The 23,683-nt window shown below is 39.7% G+C and overlaps 1 protein-coding gene across 2 annotated transcripts in view; it reads right to left on the bottom strand.

Moving 5' to 3' along the window:
- The window catches only part of LOC137181726 (growth/differentiation factor 11-like), a 30,181-nt gene extending 10,711 nt beyond the window's left edge, over nt 1–19,470 (bottom strand). Inside the window, exon 1 of one of the 2 annotated variants that reach the window (XM_067587654.1) lies at nt 18,580–19,470. In XM_067587654.1, the coding sequence (XP_067443755.1) occupies nt 18,580–18,994 (415 nt within the window). In that variant the 5' untranslated portion in view covers nt 18,995–19,470. The remainder of the gene's footprint in view (nt 1–18,579) is intronic. The other variant, XM_067587655.1, reaches the window with a different exon arrangement.
- Nucleotides 19,471–23,683: the final 4,213 nt, after the last annotated feature.

Genomic DNA, 23,683 nt, shown 5'->3' with positions numbered 1-23,683 from the left:
ACTTGGCAGAAATGGATTATAATATTCATAAGTATGTGTTAATAAGTTTATAATCCCATGAAAATAAGAATTGTTGTGTTTTCATTATCTTAGAATGAGCCCTTTATATCTACATAAGAAAGGGGTTTTCTTTCACGGAGGCTGCCATGTTGCACCATCATGTTTCTACAGTAGCCCAGAACTGAACACTGGTCCTAGAGAAGGCCTTTTGCGTTTTTCGCTAGTTTAGCGGCCACCATAGATTCTCCTACATGCTTGGAAGGGGAGGGTGAGGGGAAGGGTATTGACTTGGCTGCAATCTTCAATCTCACCACTTGATGCCACTAAATTCTACACACCGGACCTTTAATGTGGGGTGATATTCTGAATATAAAGGTTTGAGAGTGGAACTGGTCGCGTACCCATAAATAACATCCCTGTGGTCCAGAGGAAAACTCCTTCAACAATTATTTTTCTTGTAAATAAAGGAAAACAAGATTTATTTCTAAAAAGAAAGCCCAATTTCAATCAGCTTGATAACATGTCAATATGGACTTTAAAAGTTTAATTCACAAGTGGGTAGTTCTGGGTCTGAAAAATGAAGCCAATGCAGAAGTGCCTCAAACCTGCATTCTCTCTTATGGCCATCAGGGGGTGACTCCACTGGTTCAAAAAAGTCCGATTGTTAGAAGTCTATTGGAAAATGACCCTACTTCTCACTTGATTTATTACCTCAGTAAACACTTTCCTAATGAGTTTATGGTCTCAACCGCTAGTTTCAAGTCTTCAATACAGCATGATGTTCATTTTGTAAATTATGGTCCCATTTAATTTAAATTTGATGATGAAGCAGGGTGTGCTTTAGGGCTTGGCTATGTTGTGATTGACAAGTCACTATCATGGTGACAGCATTGGTTAGGTAAAGTAAACATGGCATAATTCCAGATTCACAGAATATAGGCATAGCCATAGCCATCATTATTTCAGTGTGTTTTCAGTTCATGGAAGTTAATTGTAACATTTTGATCACCTAAAAAGTCTTGTTCAGCATTTAGTTGTACTAAAAGACCCTCTAAAGAGTCAGATGTTGAATTTTTTGGTAAGTACATTTTGTTTTAATGATCTTAAGCTGTTTTTCGCTAGCGAAAATTAGCATTAGCATTATCACAGTCAACCCTAGACTGTAAATGCACCATGCTAACCGAGCTACCAGCTAGCGTTAGGGTCAGCTCCACCCTCTTGTCCAAATATGGTCACTTCTCATCACTTCTGGCTCCAAAAATCCAAGATGGCGACAGTCAAAATGCCAAACTTGAGGCTTCAAAAACCTGAGTCAACAAACCAATGGATGATGTCATGGTGGCTACCGTTATTATTTTTATACAGTCTATAGTTTTTCATCAATCCAAATCCCTAGATATGTATGGTATTGCACTCTCTTTATTATGCTGTTATTAACAGAACAAATTTCAAAATTACCATGGTCAATATTTCTTGCATTTGAAAACAACATCCATTTTGTTTTTGCACATATTGGGACCGGTTTCAAGCTATGAAGGTGTTTTTGAAAGAGGTTAAATAATAGCTGTAGATTAAGAGTGGCGGCATGAATAGAATCCACACAGGAATAAAAGAGAGTGTCATCTGCGTAAATATGGACGTTGCAATTATACAATGAAAAGGTAGTGTCATTTACATAAATTGTGAATAAGACTGGTCCAAGGAACTCCAACCTTGAGGAACTCCCTTTGCAATGGGGAGAAAAGAGGACTGGAAACCTATGAATTCTGAAACCACAGGCAGCTAGCATTGTCAAAACCCAAACAATAAAGTCGGCGTAAGAGAGAGAGTGGTCGACTTTGTCAAAAGCTTTAGTTAAATCAACAAAAAGAGCATCACAGTGTTTTTTTGTTATCTAATGCTGAGACTATATTGTTAATAACTAGGGAAGTAGCAGAAATAGTGCTATGCTTAAGCCTGAGACCAGACTGAAGTATTTTTGCAAGACAAGATAGTTTTGAAATTGGATAATAATTATTTAATTCAGATTTGCTATAGCCTTTATGGAGAGAAAGAACATAGACAGTCTTCCAAATTATAGGAGTGATGTCAGAGGTAATGCTAAGATTGAAAGTTATATACAAGTTAGTTATATATTCAGAAACTAGCTGTGCTGAGAAGATCAGAGTAAATGGTTCCAGTTTGTCATCACCTGTTGATTTTCATGCATCAATATTGCATAAGGCACCAGCTACCAACCTACTGGAAACAGGAGATAAGCTAAAGGAATGGTTTACCTCAGCAGTATTATTAAGGAAGGATGACCTATGTTCATCCACACAACCATTGAGATCAACACTAAGACAAATAAATGACAAGATGCAGCAATATGATTGTTAAAAGCAGTGAACATTTCATAGCTATCAGTTATCTGAGTAAGGCCATTAACACCAGGTAAGGTAAAAGAGTGCTAGAAATGTTAGGTGGATTTGACTATTTTCCAGAATTTACTGGGGTTAAGAGGAACTAGTAAGTACAGATAATATTCGGTTTTAGCTTTTCTGGCAGCAGCAGTGCACTTATTCCTCAACTGTTTAAAGGCAAGCCACTGACAAAGGTCTTAGCCAGAGCCTATGCTTTGTTTCTGGAACAAAATAATGTAGAAAGAACCAGGGAGTGGAGCTACATTTTGTTCTTGCCTTTTCAAAAGGTGCATGCTTATTATCTGCCAGGCATAAGCCTAATAGGATAAAATTCCTTATGAGTCCTCACCATTTGATGATATGCATTACAACATAGAAAAAGGCATTGCTGGCAATCAGCTAGGATAAAAACAAGGCTTATCTAATCTGTTGCAGGCCAAATTTTGGCCTTTGTCATGGCTCAAAAACTGACATCCATAGAAAAGTTTAGTCTCATCTTGAACCGGCACATCTGCAGATGAATTCCATACCCGATATGTTATGATCCACTAAAGTTAGGCACAATACGAGATGAATAAATCCCCATTCTTGTTAGCTTCTCAGATGGTTCTGTGTAACAAACCATCTGGCATGTCAGGTTAGTAGAAAGGCCTAGTCATCAAACATTTTTAAGTTTCTTCTAACCACTATGTGTGAATTAGTTTTCCTCTGTTTCACATTTTAATGCAAACAATTGGGCAGTGATCATTAACACCAAGGTCAAAAACATCACAGACAGGATATTTCTCTGTTCTGTTTGATAATATTAAATCAATTAATCTTGACTTGGAGAAATCCTTCAGGTTGGGGCAAGTGGGATGTGAAATAATTTGTGTAAAATTAAGATTGTAAAAAAGTTCTTTAAGATTATTAGATGCTGAGGTAAGCCAGTCTAACTTGAGATCACCAAGGATAATCACCTTATGATCAATCAATGTTGTAATTAATTCAGAGCTTTTCTAGGGCTTCTGGGGGGGCAGAAGGAAGTCTGTAGACACCAATAACTATTACTTAATTATTATGCCCCAGATCTATTTTCAAGGAAATAAATTCAAAATATTTAGGAATTGAGACTGAAGTCAGCTCAAGTACAGAGAGAGATGATTTTACATATACTGCCACACCACCTCCTTTACCAACTCTACCTGCTCTATATATTAAATCTACTAAAAGAAACAGTTTGATTATAAATCTCTTTTTTCAGCCAAGTCTCTGTTAAAATCATCACATCTAGATAAAGTTGAGATAAAAGGATACTTGAGTGATTTGTTATGACTTAGCAAACTGTGTATATTTAGATGTAAGAAAACAAAACCACTTCTAGCCTTAAAAATCTGTGGATCATTTAAATTAGCATCTGAAGTGATGAGTGATGCAGAAGACCCAGAAGTAGTTGATTTAAAGCTGAAGGAGCTGGCTGAAGGCAATTTTGAGTCTGAACATTAATAGTGATGAGGTTCCTGGGACATGCACCAGATTGTTTGACTGCAAATCTCACAGAGCATCATCATCATGAAAATGTCTGTGTCTGGTCCAAGTCTGATAGAAAATTTGCCAGTGTTAGATGTGGAACCAAACAAATAGGGACTGGGGCCCAAGGAACATCAGTCTCTAATGAACTGGTCATTTCTGGTCATGAAAGTTGTGGGGTGGCATGGTTGGTTTCTGTGAGGAGCGGCTGAACACGCTATATGCTAAATTGGCAGATAGCATCCGAACTCCAGCTTTGTTCGGGTGGAGACCATCTGGGCCAAAAAGATGCCCCCGTTCCCAGAAGAGTATCATTTGTGCCAATGTGGATAATAATCTATCTACTAATAAGCTATCTACCTCCTAGTGGGATTTTATTATGTCTGGAACTTTGTCTGCAATGTCAAGCACTTTGGCGCTGGGGAAACAGAGTATGAGCCGATCTGACTCTCACGTTTCTAATTAGTCTCCGATTATTAGCATTGTCGGGGGGTTGTGGGACGATGTGGGTGAGAGGGTTGGATAGATGGGGAAAGCCTAGATCGTCCAGGATGTTAAATTTATTCTCCAAGTGAATCCTGAAAGATGGAGAGAACCGAGAGGAGTGACTATCCATGTGCTTCCCCTTGCCAACCAGTGTCTGGTGGATATGGAGTAGAGCTAGTAGGTGGCTCTTTAAGCTTTGCTCCTAACAGTTCCCAGCAGATGTTGGGATGGGTTGGGGCTGCAACATTGCAGGGGAAGGTGCTTTTGGCGCTGGAGCGACTGAGGTTTCCAGGAATTCTCCTCCTCCCGAATCTGGTACAACACTGATATCCTCCCCTCCAACTCCTTGATCTTCTGAGAAAGGTGAGAGCAGCTAACACAGCCCAGAAGAGAGGTGAGTAGAGCCACTTCAGGGACAGGTTGCTAGGAATGGCTCGAGGGCTCCAAATATGGAGCTGACAGCAATTTTGCAGCTATACCAGGACACAGGACCAGGAAACAGGCAGGGGCAGGAAACTTGCCCACCTGGGTCCAAAATACTTGGCCCAGCATGCAGAAACAGCTCTGGTTAAATCACCCGCAAACGCTTTTCCTAAGAATAGGGCTCAGCTGTTGTTCGTCCTTGCGGAGTGAAGGAAACTCAAATCAGGGACAAATCAGCAATCTGTGATCAGAATAAAATAAGTCCATAAAATAGCTCTGCGATTTAAAAGGCATTAATAAGAAAGCCAGTGGTCTGAATAGGTCATAAAAAGTTGTCAAAAGTTGTTAAAACTTGTTAAAAACAGGTAGAGCAGCAGAGTAACAACAAGCAAACTGCCAGCTGGTAACCGGACATGACATGTTCCCACATTTGACTTCTGGAAACATAAAACACATAACTTCCTCTGCATCGCAGGGCACTTTTTACCAGCAAAAAGCAAATACAGAATCTTTCATTACCAGGATAGACAGTAGATTCATTCATGTGTAGCAACACAAAGAATTAACGACCTATCTAATTCCTACATTACAACAACCAACAACAGTCGTGACTGATGGGTTCACAACAGGAACAAGAGGTTAAAGACAACAAGAACAAATGAAACTGAGGAAATCACCAGATGAACAGACCGTGGCACTCTAGTTCATGTATTGTTAATAACTATAATCATACTGGACTACATAACTAAAAAGAATCCTCTCAGCAGTTAATACAGCATTTAGAAATACAAACAGAAATGTTTTAGTGTAAACTTTACTTCTATAATACTAACAACAACACTGATGAGTAGCTGCTTATGGATTAAAGCAAAAAGCAGGCACAGAGAGGAGTTTTTCAGTTAAATGAGAAAGATTGAGATCACTGATAACTGATAATAAGTGATAACATGTTGGCCCATTACTCCTTAACATGAATGAATCAACAGAAATACACTGCAGTCAAGATATGGCGTATTTGTTGTTCTTTAAATACAATACTTACATTTTATATAATGTGATGGATATTGAGTAAGATTTAAAAAAATTTAACCTTGAGTTTGAATCCATGTACAGTAATTTACATGAGAAATTTGATTATTAATTATTATAATTATAATAATTATTAATAATTGGATATTATTTCTTTCACAACATGATATTGTAAAACAGTAGTGTCTAAAAGCACTCATTGCAGTGCTTTTTATATCTGCATGAGGGCTGTCGATTATCATGGCACATGGTCCTGTTGTTCGGTCAATTCAGTCAGGTTACATTTGTGATTACATCAAGGTTGGAAAAAAACAGATACATTTGCATATTAAAACAAGGATCAGTAATGGTGGCCAGTGGCCAGATGGTAACCTTAGATTCCCCTGGGTCAGTCATAATGAAATGGTGTACCCCTACATTACAACTAGCAAAATTAAACTTTTTTTTAGAAGCTCAACCTTACTAGCAAATATATTTGGGGTCTGGATTAAGGGCTATGTTAAAGAACACAAGGCGTCTCCTAAAATAGGCAGATTTATTCCTGTCATGATCCTCAGCTCTGGTGTTTCTGTGATTTGCACCACATGCCAAATCTGCACAGCGGTTCATTTACATAGACCTCCATCTGATATAATGACATCCATCCATTGCATTCATACATTCATTTCCATGTAAAGCGTTCATTTATTAAGGGAAATTTATTCTGCATCTATCTGGCATAATAATGTGCCAACAGAGTACAATAGAATATCTAATCTTCCCATTTTCACTAAGCATATTTGACATATTACAACTCTAGATTTAAGCAAATAAACCATCATTTTCTTTCATTTATCTTGCACAGGAGTGTTGTGGTTCCTCCACTTAAAAAAAAAAGAAGATAAAAACTGTATGGACCTGTCAATCATTGCTAAATCTGAGGTTGCTCAGGCAACCTGCAAATGCTTCCTGGGTCAAAAGGTTATTTGGCACCTCAGCCTAGTTAAGAAATGGGATCAGGGGTCAAAACCGTCAGCCTCTTTACATCTCAGGGGTGCTGGGGAGGGGCAGCCCCTAATAGCCAGATTGAGTTTGAAGGTCAAGGTCGACCCTATGGCAATGGTAATATGTCTTTCTTCACAACAAGCTATTTCACCAGAGAATCATTTGAAATCTGTGAGACACAACAGCACTGAATCAGCCACAGTTTGTTTTTGTTTTGATCAGGGTGGAGATTCTCCAGCCAATAGTGAATTGTTTATCAAACCTCAATTGGCCAGGAGAGAACACTGCACAGGGCTGTTTTTTTACACTAAACAAGTGTTGTAATTGAATTATGGGCATGCATTGAGGGATATGAATTCACAGAGGTACAGATGGACTATCCATTAGAAGAGTCCGGGCCAATGTTGAATAAGGGCCAAGCCAGGGACAGACGTGGTCCTTCAGCCTGTATTTCCAGGCACAGTCATTAGTGAGTGTAAATTATACAGTGTCTCACGCTGGACAAACAATATGTCAATGTTCCTTTTGGTGGGTTGCTGGGGTCACAGCAATTAACGTGGATGGTGTTGTGTTTGCTCATCAGCACAAAACTGGGAATGAATGATTCTGCAGTTTGCTTGGGGTTTGCTTGCGATTACTATTTTTTGTTGTTTTTAATCGCTGCAGATGGACGCACACATACACACACCAGAACTTCCTTTGCAAACAGTTTACGTTGCTTTTGTTGAGTTCTTGGAAACAAAAAAACAAAAAAAAAACAAGGCGCCACCACAACACTGAAGAGCTGAAACAGTTCACTTTTCTCAAGCGGGGGCCTTTCTTGAGAAGGAGTAATTTGAGAAGCAGGGCCTGTACACCGTGATCCAGTTAGGACCCTATTATTAAACACACATGCACAACATATGAGCTACGTCATGTTAAACAATGACTGCATTGATAGATGAAATCAATTTGTGCCTTTATAGAACCTGTAAGTGCACAAGTAGGAGGCAAGCCGAGGAGGATGAATGCCTGCAGCTTAATTGCACCCCACGTCTTGGCAAAGCGTTTCACTTGTGCAAAATGAGCGAGGCTAGCTTGTAATGATCATAAAACCAAACATTTAATCCCATCTACCTGAACTAACTTTGCCTCTGCTGCCATCACACATCCCTGCTGAGAAGCTCATAGTTTTACTGCATCTGCAGTACTGTTTTTATGGCCTAATTTCCTGAACAATTTCAGCACAGTGTTTCAACACTAAATTCAAACCTGCAGTGAGGATATGGATTCTGTTTTAGCATCCAGCACCACCTACTGGAGCGATTACACTTCTCTCCTTGGTCAAGCTGAAGATGAATAGTCTCTATAAGAACACTCCTCTTACTTTACTTAAAGTGAAAACCAAGTAAAATATGGACAGAGGCCGTGTTTTTCCAAAGGAAACAGGGTTGCTTGCTTTTCCTCCTCATGTTTCCAGCCTACTTCATTATTACAGCAGCTTATTTCCCTGTGGTATAATTGCAGCATATGCAGCGCATGAATTTTACTGCCAACACGCAGCAGGCCTGCAGGTGAGCCTATCAAACATCTGGTTGACTCCCTGGGTACCTGTGTCCCATAGTTAGCCCAGAGCCCTCTATATGTGTGTGTAAGGGGAGACATATAGAATATAAGGGTTTATTCAGCATGCCATCTGTCCATTTTAATATAACCACACGCCAGTTCAAAATGTTTTTAATAAGCAAAACGCAATAATGTGTGTATTGAGCCAGTTAAACTGTTGAAAACAGATGGACGGAGGACGTTAAGGTGTAGTTATACAGTGAATAGGTAACATGTGTTACCAGTAAGTGTGACTACATGTTATATGAAAAATATGGATTTTTCCATTTAAATAGATATTTCTACATCTTTGATTTTCACAAAGTATAAAGGAAAAAGGCCAAGAGAATTCACAAATGTTAAACACTCAGTTTGATGAAGACTTTGATGATCTCTGTGATGGTGACCAAGCTGCTGCTTCCTGCACTTCCCTTCTGGCAACTTCAGCAGTAAAGAGCAACCTCACTATATTTACTGCAATGATAAGTTCCCTACACCATGATCATGACAGAGTAACATAAATAAAAAGGTTAAAATATTTGTTAAAAAGTTTAAAACCAAGAACATAGGCTTAGCTGTTTCAAAGTAGGAAACAAAGCTGAATGATAAATCTTAATGAACCATAATTCATCACAGATGTTTTGGGCATTAAAAAAATGACGCACTTAAAACACTACATTTCATCAAAGTTCTCTTCTTTATCCAAACTCTTTAAAGGCATTGGTGTGTGTATTGTACACATGTACCATAACATATGCCAATCAGGTGAAAATACGCAGCTAAAATGGGGCTGGGGAGAGAAATGGTCATCTATTGTTAATGTCCAAATGGATAATGCATAATGGTGTAAACCTAGATAGGAGTTTCATTTGCATATATATCTATATTTTCTTTTCTTAATGGGAAATGCAAATGTGCCATTTTGTGGTGAGTGTGTGTTTGGGAGCCTTCGTGTTGAATAAATGTGACTCTAGGGTATCCCCACGCACCTCGGCATATTAATCATCGTGACACGTTCACGACCCTTCTAATAAGACAGGGGCCACAGTGCACCCCCTCAAACATCCCATCCCACCCCAGCCCCACTCCCTCTTTGTCTCTCGGCCAGTCCCAAGGGACAGGAGAGGGTGGTGGGGGAGGCCGGGCTCGAGCTGGGGATGGAAGGGGAGGGGGGAGTGTGAAGTAAGACCCCCTCATTCAGAAGCCCTCCCTTGGGACAACGGCAGGCACAAGACTCCTATTAGGACTGAGCACAGTAGCCCCCCAGGAGCAACAAAAGACACCTCCTAATGCTCCCTGTTCTAGCTCAGTGAACACGCACACACACACACACACACACACACACACACACACACAGAAACATGCAGCCGCACATAAACACACAACATACACCAGCTTCAAACTGACTGTCTTGAGTAAACAGACTTAAAGCTCATTGTTTTTAGTGTTGGGGTTATATATGTTCGAATGTCTGTGGGACATCTCCAGCAGGACGGGGGCAGAGGATGAAAAGAGCGAGCGTGCAGTGAAGTGCAATAAGGTGGACAGCTGGACAGCAGGAAGCATGCTGGGGTCTCACCGCTTGTGTTTGTGTGCATTCACACATACATGTGAGACGTTAATGTCAGAAGACGTAACTACTCTGCTTCGAAAAGTCAAATCCAAAAACTTTTTACATATGTCACATAAGCAGACATCTAAACAAAGACAAACAGAAAGATGCTTGTGATTGATTTGCTGTTTGAAGTGCTGCTGCTTTGGACTCATTCACTGTATGAATCAATCTGAATTCAGTATTGCCATCAGATTCTTTTTTATTACTGTGTTTAAAGGAAAAACCACTGGAGAATGAAACTCTGAGACAACATTTAGATTAGCCCATTTGAGGAAAACCACACATGCACCTGGGCACCGTCTGTTCTTGTAAAAAAAACACATCATCATGGTCCAGTCCACTTTTACATGTTTTAAGCAATAAAGAGGCAGGCAGAGCAGGTTTCACTGTCCAGTAACAATAGTGGTTCATTAAGTGAAAAGAGCAAAACTAAAAAGAGTATTTATTATTGCTATTTGGAGTTTTGTTAATTCATGCCAGTCATAAGTTCTGGGGAACAACATTGATCTTTTTTGTGTTTATTGCATACAACGTCCATTATATGTGCTTAAATATTCTGGGAATCAGCTGAACCTTCTCCTTGATTACAATATGCACCATCAGCCAAGACATCGAGCATTTTGACATTAAGTTGTTGGAAGTTTGTTCTCAAACAAATCAGCGAATCATGACAGTAACCTTGTTAGCCTGAAGATTGTGCAGCTGCTATAATTTTATCATTAGTGTTTCAATAATCAGTTATTGTTTCTCAATAAAAAAAGCTCAGTTAAGCTTAACATCACCATATTACAGACAAATTACTGGTTGTTTACTTACTTAGCTCATCTCAGCAGTCGTGCAGAAACCTGTCGTAGAAAGATTAAAGTTTAAGTGACTTTTCCAAATGCTGGATTTACAGGAATTTTGGTTTTCTGGCTTGACCCTCTGTTGTGAACCAGTTTGAGCAGAATAATACGAATTGTCATGTTTGATGGAGCAGATATCTACAAATTATCACCACTTGCCCATCTAAGCCTGTTTGACATCTGCTACAAGCTACCAACAATAACACTGCATAACCACTGCTAACACATTTTGGTTGTTAGACAGACTTGAGTTTGACCTCTGAAATGTCACTGACATGGTCACTGATCATTTTTCTCATGATCAGTGAGCAAAACCCTAATCTTTGTTCCCAGTTACTTAGTTAAAAGTTTGCAGACTTAAAGGAGAAACATAACAACAGATCAGAATTGTAACTTAATTGTGTATGTAATTGTAAGTGTGTAGGATTTAGTGGCATCTAGCGGTGAGGTTGCAGATTGCAACCGACTGAATACCCCTCACCCTCTCCCTCCTCTTTCAAGTGTGTAGGAGAACCTACGGTGGCCATGAAACTCGCAAAAATGTGAAAGAACCTCTCTAGGGTCAGTGTTTGGTTTGTCCGTTCTGGGCTACTGTAGAAACATGGCAGTACAACATGGGGGGCTCCGTGGAAGAGGACCAACTCCCTATGTAGATATAAAGACAATGACTCTTAGTTTCATGGGATTACAAACTAAGTAAAACATACGTATGAATATTACATTTCTGCCAAGTCCGTTCCGCTAGATGCCACTAAATTCTACATACTGCACTTTTAAATGAATATGAGCAAAACAATGATTTAAAAGTGATTTACTCTAATGCAGATCCATGAAACCAGAGCAGGAACCATGTCCAAAAGCAGCTCCATGAATTTATAGTACAGTACACTTTTGTTGGAAATTATTGAATGAAACAGTGGAGCTGTAACAATTGCATTAGACCTACAGTGTATTCCTCCTCTGACTCCAATAACCTAATCTATATGACGCTGCACAAAAACATTTCATTCCATTTTTCCATTTCTGGATCTTCTCCTGAAAATCTACAGCAAATACATTTACAAATGCATATTGTGTTTTTTAGTTTCCAATAATTGGAATTCTTTATGATCATGTTTTATTTTTAATATGGCAAGCTGCTTCATTCTGTTTTAGAGGACCAGTAACTGGTAACATGTTACTAATGAATCGACAAGGGCATGATCCCCCACCGTTTTCCCACCCACAAACACAGCTAATTGTGTTTATTGAAATGCATCCGGTACATACCATTACTGAGAATAGAGGAGAAAATTCTTCCCATGTGCCACCCATTTACAACATTGCTCTTAAAAGTGTGCATGACTTTTGATACTTTACTCTCCAAATAATAAAATCAACTTTCATAATTTTGCAGATGACACCCTAATCGTTCTTACAGTCTTTCCACCAGTGTGTTCAACAAATCGATGATAAGATGTGTGTAGTTTCTTTAACTAAACACAAATGAAAACTATGACGGTGTTCTCATCTGTTGGCAGTGAGATGACAAACATTCAAACTAAACATGCAGAAGCAGAAGTTGGTATTATGTGCCATGTAGGTGGGACAAACTTCCAAAGGGTACAAGATTTGTCCCGACTCTCCCTTCCTCTAAAACCAGGTTAAAACTTTCATTGCTTCTAACTGAATCTGCAGACCAACATCATTCATGCTGTACTCTTCTATTCTTTGCTCCTTCTTCATCTTCAAATTTGCTTTCAGCACTTTGTGTATTAAATGTAATTTGCTTTTTCTAACTTCATATGTCTTATATGTTATGTAAATCTCTTGAGATTGTGTATGAAAGATGTTATAAAATTAAGCAGGCCACTTTCTTGCAAAACAATTAATCTAATTCAAAACAGACAGTGTAGCATACAAAGGACAATTATATGGTGAATATATAGATTGATTACTTATGCTGATACATTATTTGTCATTGATTTTGCTCCTCAAACACATTTCAGTTCAGTTCAATTCAATTCAATGGGCTTTATTGGCATGAAAGTTTCAAGAACAATGTTACCAAAGCATCGAAATACAATTTGTCCAAATATTTGGACAAATTAACACTTTCTTTACCACACATGACTATCCCTCACAAACATGTCAACCACTGGTAAGTGTCACCTCCTTAAAAGCTCAAAAAATGTACAATGTTTCTTCCTGGAAGAGTTTCTGTTTCAGCACACTTAGCTACTGAAAAAATCCCTGAAGCCACCCAAATCTGTCAGGACCTCAGCCAAGAGTTTTCTCTCAAGACAAAGTTAGTGTGACAGAATCTTGCCAACCCTCCCTCTAGGAAGCATTTTCTTCTGTACTGTTGCTCAAGAATTGTAAGCAGCATAAAATATCTATCATTCCCTATATGAGCTTCTCTTCATCCATCTGCGTTGTACATTATATAAATCAAACTTGGCTCTTGTCCCTAAAGAAATCATTTGGACATAATGAACTTCCTGATGTGGGTACGGCAAGCTGAGATACAACCACAGGTGATAAATACAGCGAGAAAGCTGCTCTCCTTTGCCGCAGAAAAGAGGCTAATTAAATTTTCATGTAGATAATCATGAGGTAATCCACCGTTAATTGTGCTTCTTTCCAACACAGTGGCTCCCTCATGGGATCCAACATTATGCCCAGGCAGCATTTCCTTTGCTTAAATGCCTCTTAGATTTAATGGACTCTTCCATAAACTGATCCGCAGCTCCTCGCACACGACCACACAGAGCCTGAACGCATCCATCAACAATAATCCCCTCAATGATCTCCATTTTATCTTTTCTCTCCCCTCCTCCTCCTCCTCCTCACTCATGTCCCTACACAGGGCTTAATTACTGGTGTGAAGTAATTATTTCCTTTATTAGTGAAACGTAACATCTGTTTCAGGTCTTTTTAATTGTACCTATAAAACCCTTCCATGATTTCTGTCCCTTTAGGATAGGACTGGGCTGCTTGTTGCTCCCTGCGGACTCACTCCCTTCTTCCCTCCCTCCACCCCCTTCATACCCACAGCGTGAGCCACCGTGCACCTAACTCGATCGCACTCTTTGAAAATCCTTTAAAGAATCAATGAGGAGCTCAGCAGTGGATGTACACACCAGAAGTGAAGGCTGAGCTCTTGTACATATCATCTTTATAAGGAGACAAAAAAAGAGTATTCCTGCATAACCATGCCTTCAAACTGAGTAATGCAGTCTTGCATCCAGTCTCTGAACCTCTCAGTGTTGTATTTTTGGTGAAGCATGCATTAAATTCCAAAGCAACATATTCCCACATGCCAAGAGGAAAGGCCGGCTGCAGGGACTGGTACACGGGAGCGTGGGAATAGGGGAAGGAGGGTGGAAGGAGTGAGATTCCTGAGGTCCTGGGGAAATTTTGTCCCTGTATTAATAGACTTTGGTCCCTTTGAAATTTTATTAGCCATAAAGTTGACAGTATGTTGTGCAATTTCTACAGTCCTACAGACCTTTCTTTAAGTTTTTACTCCTTTTTAAACAAACCGGTCGTGCCCCGGGCGTCCAAACAATTCGTCACCAAAGTTTATCTTCCCTCTTCGGATTCCCTCAACTGATGCCAGCAACTACACAAGGAGAACAGGTGTCATCGTCAAACTGAGACCTCCATGGAATAAATAAATCTATAAAAACCTCACATAGTCATCAACTTCCAGCAAACACTGGCCAGTGAGTTGAAGACAGTCCGGCTTCTGCTGCTCTGTCCTTTTAGCGCTCTCCCTCTTAATTTTTATGGTTCCTGCACCTTCAGGAAATGACCCTTTTATAGGGTCAACACTATAAAAGACTTGTTTTTTTGTGGGAGTGGTTAGTGGATGTGTGTGTGAGCGTGTGTGTGTGTGTGTGTGTGTGTGTATGTGTGTGTGTGTGTGGTGGGGGATAAGTGTTCAAGTTACTACCGGTTCGTCTTTGCTGCCAAAGAAAGAGACCCGATGAGGTTAATAGTCTCCTCTTTCAATATATCACATAGCTGTGAACTCTGTGACCCTTTTTGTCAATAGGAGAACTTTTCTCTGGAGTGTGTGTGTGACTGTGTGTGAGTGAGTGTGTGTGTGTTAGCATCCTCATGTGTCCACACAAGTGTGCACATGTAGAAATTCATACATTCATACAGTTACATGTGCGTGGATGTTCATTTTCAGGTACTCAAGAGTTGTGTAAGCCTGTGCTTGTACTGAATGTGCCTCACCTTAACAGGATTACATAATAACACAAGTATAGCACTTTCTTATGTTAGCCTACACACAATCATAATGGGAAAGACAATATGTGGGTATAAAATAGTTTCACAAAGTGACAGGCTGTTTGAGTTTCAAGAATAGTTGAATGGTCATTAGAAATGTTTCAAATGTTGTTTGAGTCTGATTATGGTTCCATTAGTGGCAAAGTTTTCCCTCTGCAAACAGCCTGATTTCATAAATATATTTTGGACACACTGGTCACTGAAATCAAATTTAAACATGGAAAAGAAGCTGGGAGGGAGGGTAAGCGAGTGCTGCTCTCTGCTGGATTCTCTTTTACTGGACAATCTCAGAAATTACTGTCACAGCACAGAAAATAAGTTTACTCAAAGCAAAAAACGATCAGGAATACACAAGCAACTTTAACTGAGTTCTTGCATCAGTTGGTGACAGGACCACCATAGTCCACATAGGTGTCACATCTCCTTAAATTCTATTCCTTATTATCATTATTATTATTATTATTCCTGATACGCTCTGGCAGATGTAATTTCGAGCATTTTCAGTAAGTTTCTAGTCAAATAATGTGAGGTTGATAGGCATCAAAACATACAGAGAGACAGATAGAAAGAAAGAGAAGGTCACTGATGGCGGAGTAAGGTCTGGTCTAAATGTCTTGGACAGGTGACAAATGGAAGACTAGTGAGGTCAAATCCTCGCCCCACCTCAGGCAAAACCAACTGGGCTGCAAAATACACACTTTGCATGCACACATACACAGTTACACACATAAATCAACCCATACAAACTCAGTTCAGCTCAGATGTGAATAGATTTGTTGATAACATTCAACACTCTTTCACAATGCTGCATTAGAAAATGACCCTGATAAACTGCTCAAGAGTGAGTCATTTTTTATGCATGCACAGCGAGTGGAGCGGTTACCTACACAACACACTGTATGGAGGAAGATGTTTTAGTACATAAAGTGCTGCACTATGATATAAATAGCTGTACTTTTCCATGAAATTTCATAGTAATTAGAGACCAGGAAGCATGGACCCTCTCAACCCCCACTGCGGCACCCACGTACCTTGAGTGAATACTAAGAAGCAACTCTGGCACGGGTCCAGTTCAGTATGTACTGTGTGAACCCACATGGCCCATCAAAGGCAGTGTGCACGACCGTGAAAGGGTGATTGGGTTCGAGGTGCGCAGGGAATAGTGTTTGAAGTCCTCCTTCTATCAGAGAGACAGAAAAGGCACTTTTAATCCTGTGGGATCACTAAGGCGCCACAGGCAAAAAGAGATGCACTCATTCTCTCAACTCTTCCATGTACCGGAGAAAAGAGAGGAAGGAGAGAGGGGGCTAACGGGGAGGAAGGTGGGGGCGGAGGGTGGGGGTGGTGGTGGTGGGGGAGAGGGGGTAGAGAGAGAGAAGGAGCAGATGATAAAAACTGCAGCTGACGTAAAGAGATGAGGCAAACAGAACAGAGAGGAAGTGCTGTAACATGACAGATACAGCAGTAATGTCAGTCATTAGCTCCTCTGGCTGGCATGAAGCTGTTAGAAATATGCAATTAGCCAGCATCGTGCATAATGCCCTTTTCTGCTTTGAGAAGGTATCAAATCACTTTGCATGGTGTTTTGTGTGTCTTTCTGTGTGTGTGTGTGTGTGTGTGTGTGTGTGTGTGTGTGTGTGTGTGTGAGTGGCGGGCTGTGCAGAGGAAGCAAAGTGTTGAAAATATACTTGAGGTTATTGTTGATTTCCTCTGTAATGTACAGATGAGTGTAAGCATGCAGGGTTTCATCTTGTGTGTATTTACAGGTGGAGAGAGAATAATGAAATATAGGATTATTCTGCAACTCAGAGACAACATCCAATTATTATAGAAAATCTAGATAGATAGATAGATAGACAGACAGAGAACAGTTTAAGTATGAACTCTGAGACATTAAAATCAATTCACCTGTAAGATACAAGACATCAGCTGTGCACTGATATGAATCAATCAAGGATCGATTGATTTAGATTTAATGTGCACAAAGCCTACAGAGAGTTCTACAAGGGATAGTTCAAAAATGTGATGATGGTGCAATTGGAGGAGGAATGATTGACATAAAATTCAGATGGCCTTTAAGTTTGCAGTAACAACATGTCAACTGATGTTTTTTCTGCCCTAACCACAGAAATAGATGGACAGGCGAGGGAGGAAGTGTTTATCTGTGTTATAAACTACAAGATATACTGGACTGATTTATTATAAAACTAAATAAGTTAGATGAGAAGAGGGAAGCTAAAAAAAGATAGATAGATAGATAGATAGATGTTATAATTATGTCAGATAACACATGAGGCCAAAGTCTCCTGCACACAGGCCCATCTTTGTTCACTCATGGTGTAAAAAAACGGATTATTTGGAGTGTGTTTTATCCGCCTTGTGCAGAATATATTACGTGTGTAAATGTTGTTGAACCCCGCGATTCTCCAGGAAAAGGTCACACACTCCCCTCGACCCTAAGTGATTCTCTGTCTTTGTGTACTCGTGGTGAAAAAAAAAACGAGCTGCGCCTATAAACTTCGCATTTAAAAGGCAAGTGCGGCCGAGGGGGGCCGCTGCATGAGGGGAACAATAGCAGCTTTTTGGACACACTTTTTCTCACTGCGATGAACAGCAGGGAAACCGGTAGAGCCTCCTATAAAAGACCGATAGAGCACAGCTGCCAGGGTTCAACAGTAATTTTATAAAATGTCTCCAAGGGGCCTGCCTGCGGTTTATCTGTGGATTTATGGGAAACTATAAGAGTGCGAGCAAATTGTTAGGGGCCTCATGACGTGATCATAACTCCAGGATTTAGGGCTTTTATATGCAAACATAAAGGATAAAGTGATACGACTGCCAGCCAAATGCTGCATTATCATTAATAATGCACTTGACATTCAAGCGGGTCTGTCATGCGTTCACTCCCTGTCAAACACAAAAATCATCTGAAAGAGGGAAAGTTTGAACAGTCTGACAGCAGGAGGTTCACTGACGAGTTCAGCAGCTTGATCCAAATATTAAAGACACCCTCCTGCCCCAACAGAACTTTATCACCAGGTGCACAATGCAAACCCTCCATCATCATCATCTTCTTCATCATCGTCGTCAACCTGAAAACTAAAGTTCATTAGGCCATATTGGAGCTGTCTGTTTTAGAGTGTCGAGGCTCTTTAAGCTGTTGATTATTGATTTATCAGGTTCACACGCAATCCCTATTTTGACAGCCGTGGCGAACAGCTGACCAGGGCCATTTGTCTAATTTTATCAGTCCGCTTCAGACACGCAGAGTGGACCCCCAAGAAGGTTAGGTCACTGACTTGAATGAGCCCCAGCGGCTCCACTGTCCACGCAGGCCTGACTCGCTTGCGCCTATCTGATCCGTAATTACGCGCATGACGCATTTGGAGACAATATTGTTGGGTTGTAAACTATTACTCACGCTCAGAGGCCATGGTGATCACGGACTCCGTGGTGGCGTGGTACTCATCCTCTTCCATAAACTCGTCCTGGGACGACGCGTCTCCCTGGAAGTCGTGGTGGTCCAGGAGCTGCTGGAGCGGAGGCGCCTTGGGCAGCAGCTGATTGACCACCTCCCGGCTGATGTTGGGCGCCTGTTTCAGGCGCAGCTTGCTCAGGATCTGGGACTTGATGGTCTCCAGTCTCAGCACTTTGCTCTGCTCCCTCCACACACAGGCGGAGCACTCGTGGGCACCGGCGTCCTCGTCCAGCAGAGACAGCCCGGCATCCGTGGGCGTCTCGCTGGAAGGAGGCAGCAGCAGATTGGGCTCATCGCTCCCCGACTGTCCCAGGGAGATGAGCACCATCAAGCACAGTAAGAAGTTGTACCTCGGCATGACGATGCGTGGACACCGGGCAATGCAACTTTTTTCTTTCTTTTGCTTTTCTTTTTACTCGCGTTATCCCGTTATATCCCCTCTCTTGGATGCGCGTCGCTCCTTGCCTTATCCTACAAAAGGCAGGGAATCAGTGTCATGCATCTATTCCAATACGATCACCCCGAAGTTGGGCCTTTTTTTGCAGCAGGAGCTTTTGCAATAAATTTTCAAAAAGACAAAAAAAAGTGCGTTCCAGTGTGTCCCGGTACAGGCTGTTTTGATTGAAAGTTAATAAATGATCAATCTAATGAATGCATAGCCCGCTCACATGTAGTATAATGGTTGTTTTGGGGTCCTCTGTACAATTTAGTCCATGGAGGTGTGTGAATGTTCAGAAGTGTCACTGAAAAATGTGCAAGTGCGGTCAAAAAGGGGCTCTTTATATATCTCAGCTGCCCGGTGTCGTAATCCGTCTCCATTGGCTAAGATTGCAACAAAAGGCTTTTAGGTCTGTCACCAAGTCAAGAGGGACAGAGCGAAGGGAGGGTGCAGGCACTGTTATGAGATTATAAATGTTTTTACAGTGCACAAACAATGTCTCACATTAGAGATATAGCCCAATTAGTTTATTATGATGATGGCATAATCTATGGCTCACTGCGCCAGTTGTTATAAATGCTTTATTATTATGGTGTAAATTGAAAAAAAAAAAAGCTTAATAGATTCCTCCCGAGATCTCCCAAATCACACACAGCAAAACATGTAAGCCGCATTTTTCACAAAAAAACACTACTGAAGATTGATTTTAATGAGTCCTATCAGATGATCAGATGCAGATTATCTAAATTGTAAAAGCTTTTTACAGTCAAGACTCACAAACTGCAGCGTCAAAGTATCTGTATGGACCAGTTAAGTCATTAAAGGTTATTTCTCTAAAACCAAATGACTCTAAAATGCATAATTGATGTTTTAAAAACGCTGCATCCTTTCGGCAGTATAGTAACACTAAAAGATTGATTGTTAATATATCAATAGGCTCTGCAAATATGCAGCATATGCAGGTTCTTTTATAATATAAACCTATTTAAAGTTTAAATTATACTAATCAATGAAATTGGGAGTAAGCCCAATAAAAGTGTCATGCATTTCTAAATAGTTTATCCATTAATTATTACTGATCGTGGACTTTTAAGGTTTATATGTATCACATTTCATCTATAAGCCACAACTATGCAAACATGTCAGGGTCTAAACTACAACTAGCCATGGAGAGATACCGGATTCATGGGCTTAATAAAAGTTAAGTGATATTTCTGAAACACATTTCTTCGTGTACAAATTGCACTTCAGAGAGCAATGAGCTGCCTGCAGTCTGTGTGGCATCACTGACCCACTGGTGTCATCTGCTGGACGAAAACACAGTTGCAGCTGATCTTGTTTCAGTTATTAGTTATGATCATGTGCTGCATCTTTCTCTCCTAGATTCATCATGTGGTATTTTATCATGAAACAAGGTTCCTTCGTAGTCTGTAGCTCACTGCTGTTTGGGTATTTGGTAGTAAAAAAAACAACAACAAAAAACTTATTTTTATACCAACAGTGACACTGAATGATACCAACAGTGGTGGGTGGAACTTCCCAGACATGAATGGATGGGAGACACTGCTGCTGGTTGCTTAAATTTCCATTCATTCCTTCTCTCTTGTGCAAAAAAACATGACATTTCAGCTTATTTCCAGTTTATTGGTAGGAAGGAATCTCTGCCACCCCAGGAGGGAAGTATTATTAAGAAACAACTGAGAAGGAAAAAATTGGATGACCTTTCACACTGAGTTTTTCATAACCATCGACTGAAAGTTCATCAAGAATTAAAACCATAAACGTGTGAGTGATTATTTTTATTCTTGCACAATGGTTGAATGTCCCCGCACAGTGTATTTGTAGGGTTATATGTTTATGTATACGAAGATGGAATTCAATGTGAATTGTTGACATTAAATTTCCCAACTTAACATTGATTGACTGACACAACAGCTCAGACTACAGTTACAACCTTTGACGCTCATTTTATAGACATTTCCCCAAAATTCAGCCTGCTTTGATATTTTCAGTAGTATGGTGATAAATAAATCTGTGGGTCTGAACAGCCCTGTTGCCAGTTAAACACACTAATGATAGTGTGAAGATTGAAGACAGCGGACTACCTTTACTGGAAGCAGCTGATGAAAACTATGAAAACAGTACTGCACAAATTCTGTAAAGGCGATTACAAATAAGTAAAAGATACAACAAACAGTCAGAAGTCATTGTAAAAATGAATTAGTACAGTAAAAAGGAAACAAAAGTATAGAACATGGACTGTATATATATATATATATATATATATATATATATATATATATATATATATATATATATATATATATATATATTACAATTACAATTTAGACAATTGGTTACATTGTTCATGCCGGGAAGAACATAGTTGCTCTTTGAAGAAACAGAGTTCACGATAGCAAAAATAAAACAAGTATAGAGTAAAGAAGTAAAAATAAAGTACATAAAATGGATTAAAGAGTATTTTCCTTAACAATTATTCAACAATTAACGCTACTTAGCATGTTGCATTATCAAAACATTAGTGTAGTGCTTTAATTAACTTTGAATTGTATCAAGTTTCTGTAAACCACATCGATGTTAAGCTTTAAGAGCACTCTGGGGCAAAAAATTAGCTGTTTGGCACCTAATGACCCCCCACACCTTACCTGCTGCCCTCGTGCACAGTACCCTGTTGCCTTTGTGCTCTTATGAAGTACACTGCACACATCAGACTACATATGATAGCCTCATTAGCTAAATGGCTAGAGACACATAGACCAGTCAGTAATCTGACACTGGCGTGGTACTACCTGGTGGTTTTCTGTGGGAAACTGCCCAATATATACTGAAATAATAACGCAGAGCCTCTCTACAAGATAGAGCCTAAAGATTAAAGTTCATCTCCACTCAAAAATGTGTTAAACTTATTGTTACTTCATTTGAACCGTCACTGTGTAGAATTATGTATGTGCAGAGTTTGATATTATAGTCTGTTTTCAGATTCATCTGCTGAGGGAAGAAGGTTCCACTGAACTTAAATCTGAGTTTAAAACATGTACAACAAACACTTTGGACTTTGTGGCATCACAAGTAGTTTGGAAGTTAATCAGAGTCAAATATGCAACTTACAAAAGACAGTGTGGTGTGGAAACTTGATGTCTGCGTGCATACACTGAGAATGAACTTCACTTGTCTCCACATTTTTTTGTTTTGTTTTCTTTGTTGTTCCTGTTTAATTTTACTAATGTCTTTATTATATGTATAAAAAATATAAAAACCAATAAATATATTCAAGCAAAAAACAAAAACAAAAAACAGTTACAGTTGTGCTCATGAGTTTACATACCCTGATAGTATTTGTAAAATATTGGCCATTTTTTGGAAAATATGACTGATCATGCTGAAAACCTTTGTTTTATTTAGGGATAGTGGTTAGGTGAAGCCATTTATTTTCACATAATTGTGTGTGCCCTTTTTAAGTCATAATGATAACTGAAATCACCAAAATGGCCCTGATCAAAAGTTTACATACCCTTGAATGTTTGGCCTGATAATAAACACACAAGTTGACGCACACAGGCTCAAATGGCTATGAAGGGTAAGTTTCCACACTTGTGACTTGTTTGATTGTAATTAGTGTCTGTGTATAAATAGTCAATGAGTTTCTCAGCTCTTGAGAGACCCTGCACACTTCATCCAGGGTTGCTCTGACTTTACTGGATACTGAGGAATGGAGAAAGCAGAAGAACTGTCAAAGGACCTGTGAGAAAATATAGTTGAAGTTTATAAATCAGGAAAGGGATATAAAAAGATATCCAAAGCTTTGAAAATGCCAATCAGTAGTGTTCAAGCTCTGATGAGGAAGTGGAAAATTAAGGGTTCTGTTGATACCAAGCCACGGTCAGGTAGACGAACAAAGATTTCAGCCACAGTTTCAGCCAGGAAAATTGTTCAGATTGCAAAGGAAAACCCACATGCAACTTCAGCTGAAAGTTGCATGTGGCTGTTTAAAGTTGTACAATAAGGAGGTTACTGTGCCAATGCCACAAAACAGCCTGCTTACAATATGCCAAAAAGCACCCAGACAAGCCTAAAAACTTCTGGAACAAAGTTATCTGGAGTGATGAGACCAAAATTGAGTTTTATGGTCACAACTATAGACACTATGAATGATACACATCTTACAGATTGTGCCAGGGTATGTAAACTTATGAGCACAACTGTAAACTTTTGAAATGAGAAATATTTGCATAGACTGTGGATTTTTCAATGAGGATGTGAGAGTATACGCTGTTTTAAGTTTAAGGTTTGAAATTTTGGTGGAGAAAAAATATCACAAACAGATTGTCATTCAAAGCTGAGTATTTTTATGTTTAAAAGATCTTTAAGTGGTAATTAAGGGCCCACCCCCCATGTTGTAATTATGGGGACTCTGTAGGTCTGGGGCACCTGGGCAGTTGTCAGCTTTGCTAGTTGGTAATCCAGTCTCACACAAAATAAAGAATTGGCTCACCTGAAAATGCTTGTTAATCCCAATTCCCAGTTTCAGCCTCTGGGGCTTGATGTGTTTAATATGGTGCTCATTTGAAATTAAAAACAAACAAAATG

Source organism: Thunnus thynnus, chromosome 4 (assembly GCF_963924715.1).
Source record: "Thunnus thynnus chromosome 4, fThuThy2.1, whole genome shotgun sequence".
Lineage (NCBI taxonomy): Eukaryota > Metazoa > Chordata > Actinopteri > Scombriformes > Scombridae > Thunnus > Thunnus thynnus.
The sequence above is the reverse complement of the archived record's forward strand: the minus strand, read 5'-3'. Positions and strand labels throughout refer to the sequence as shown.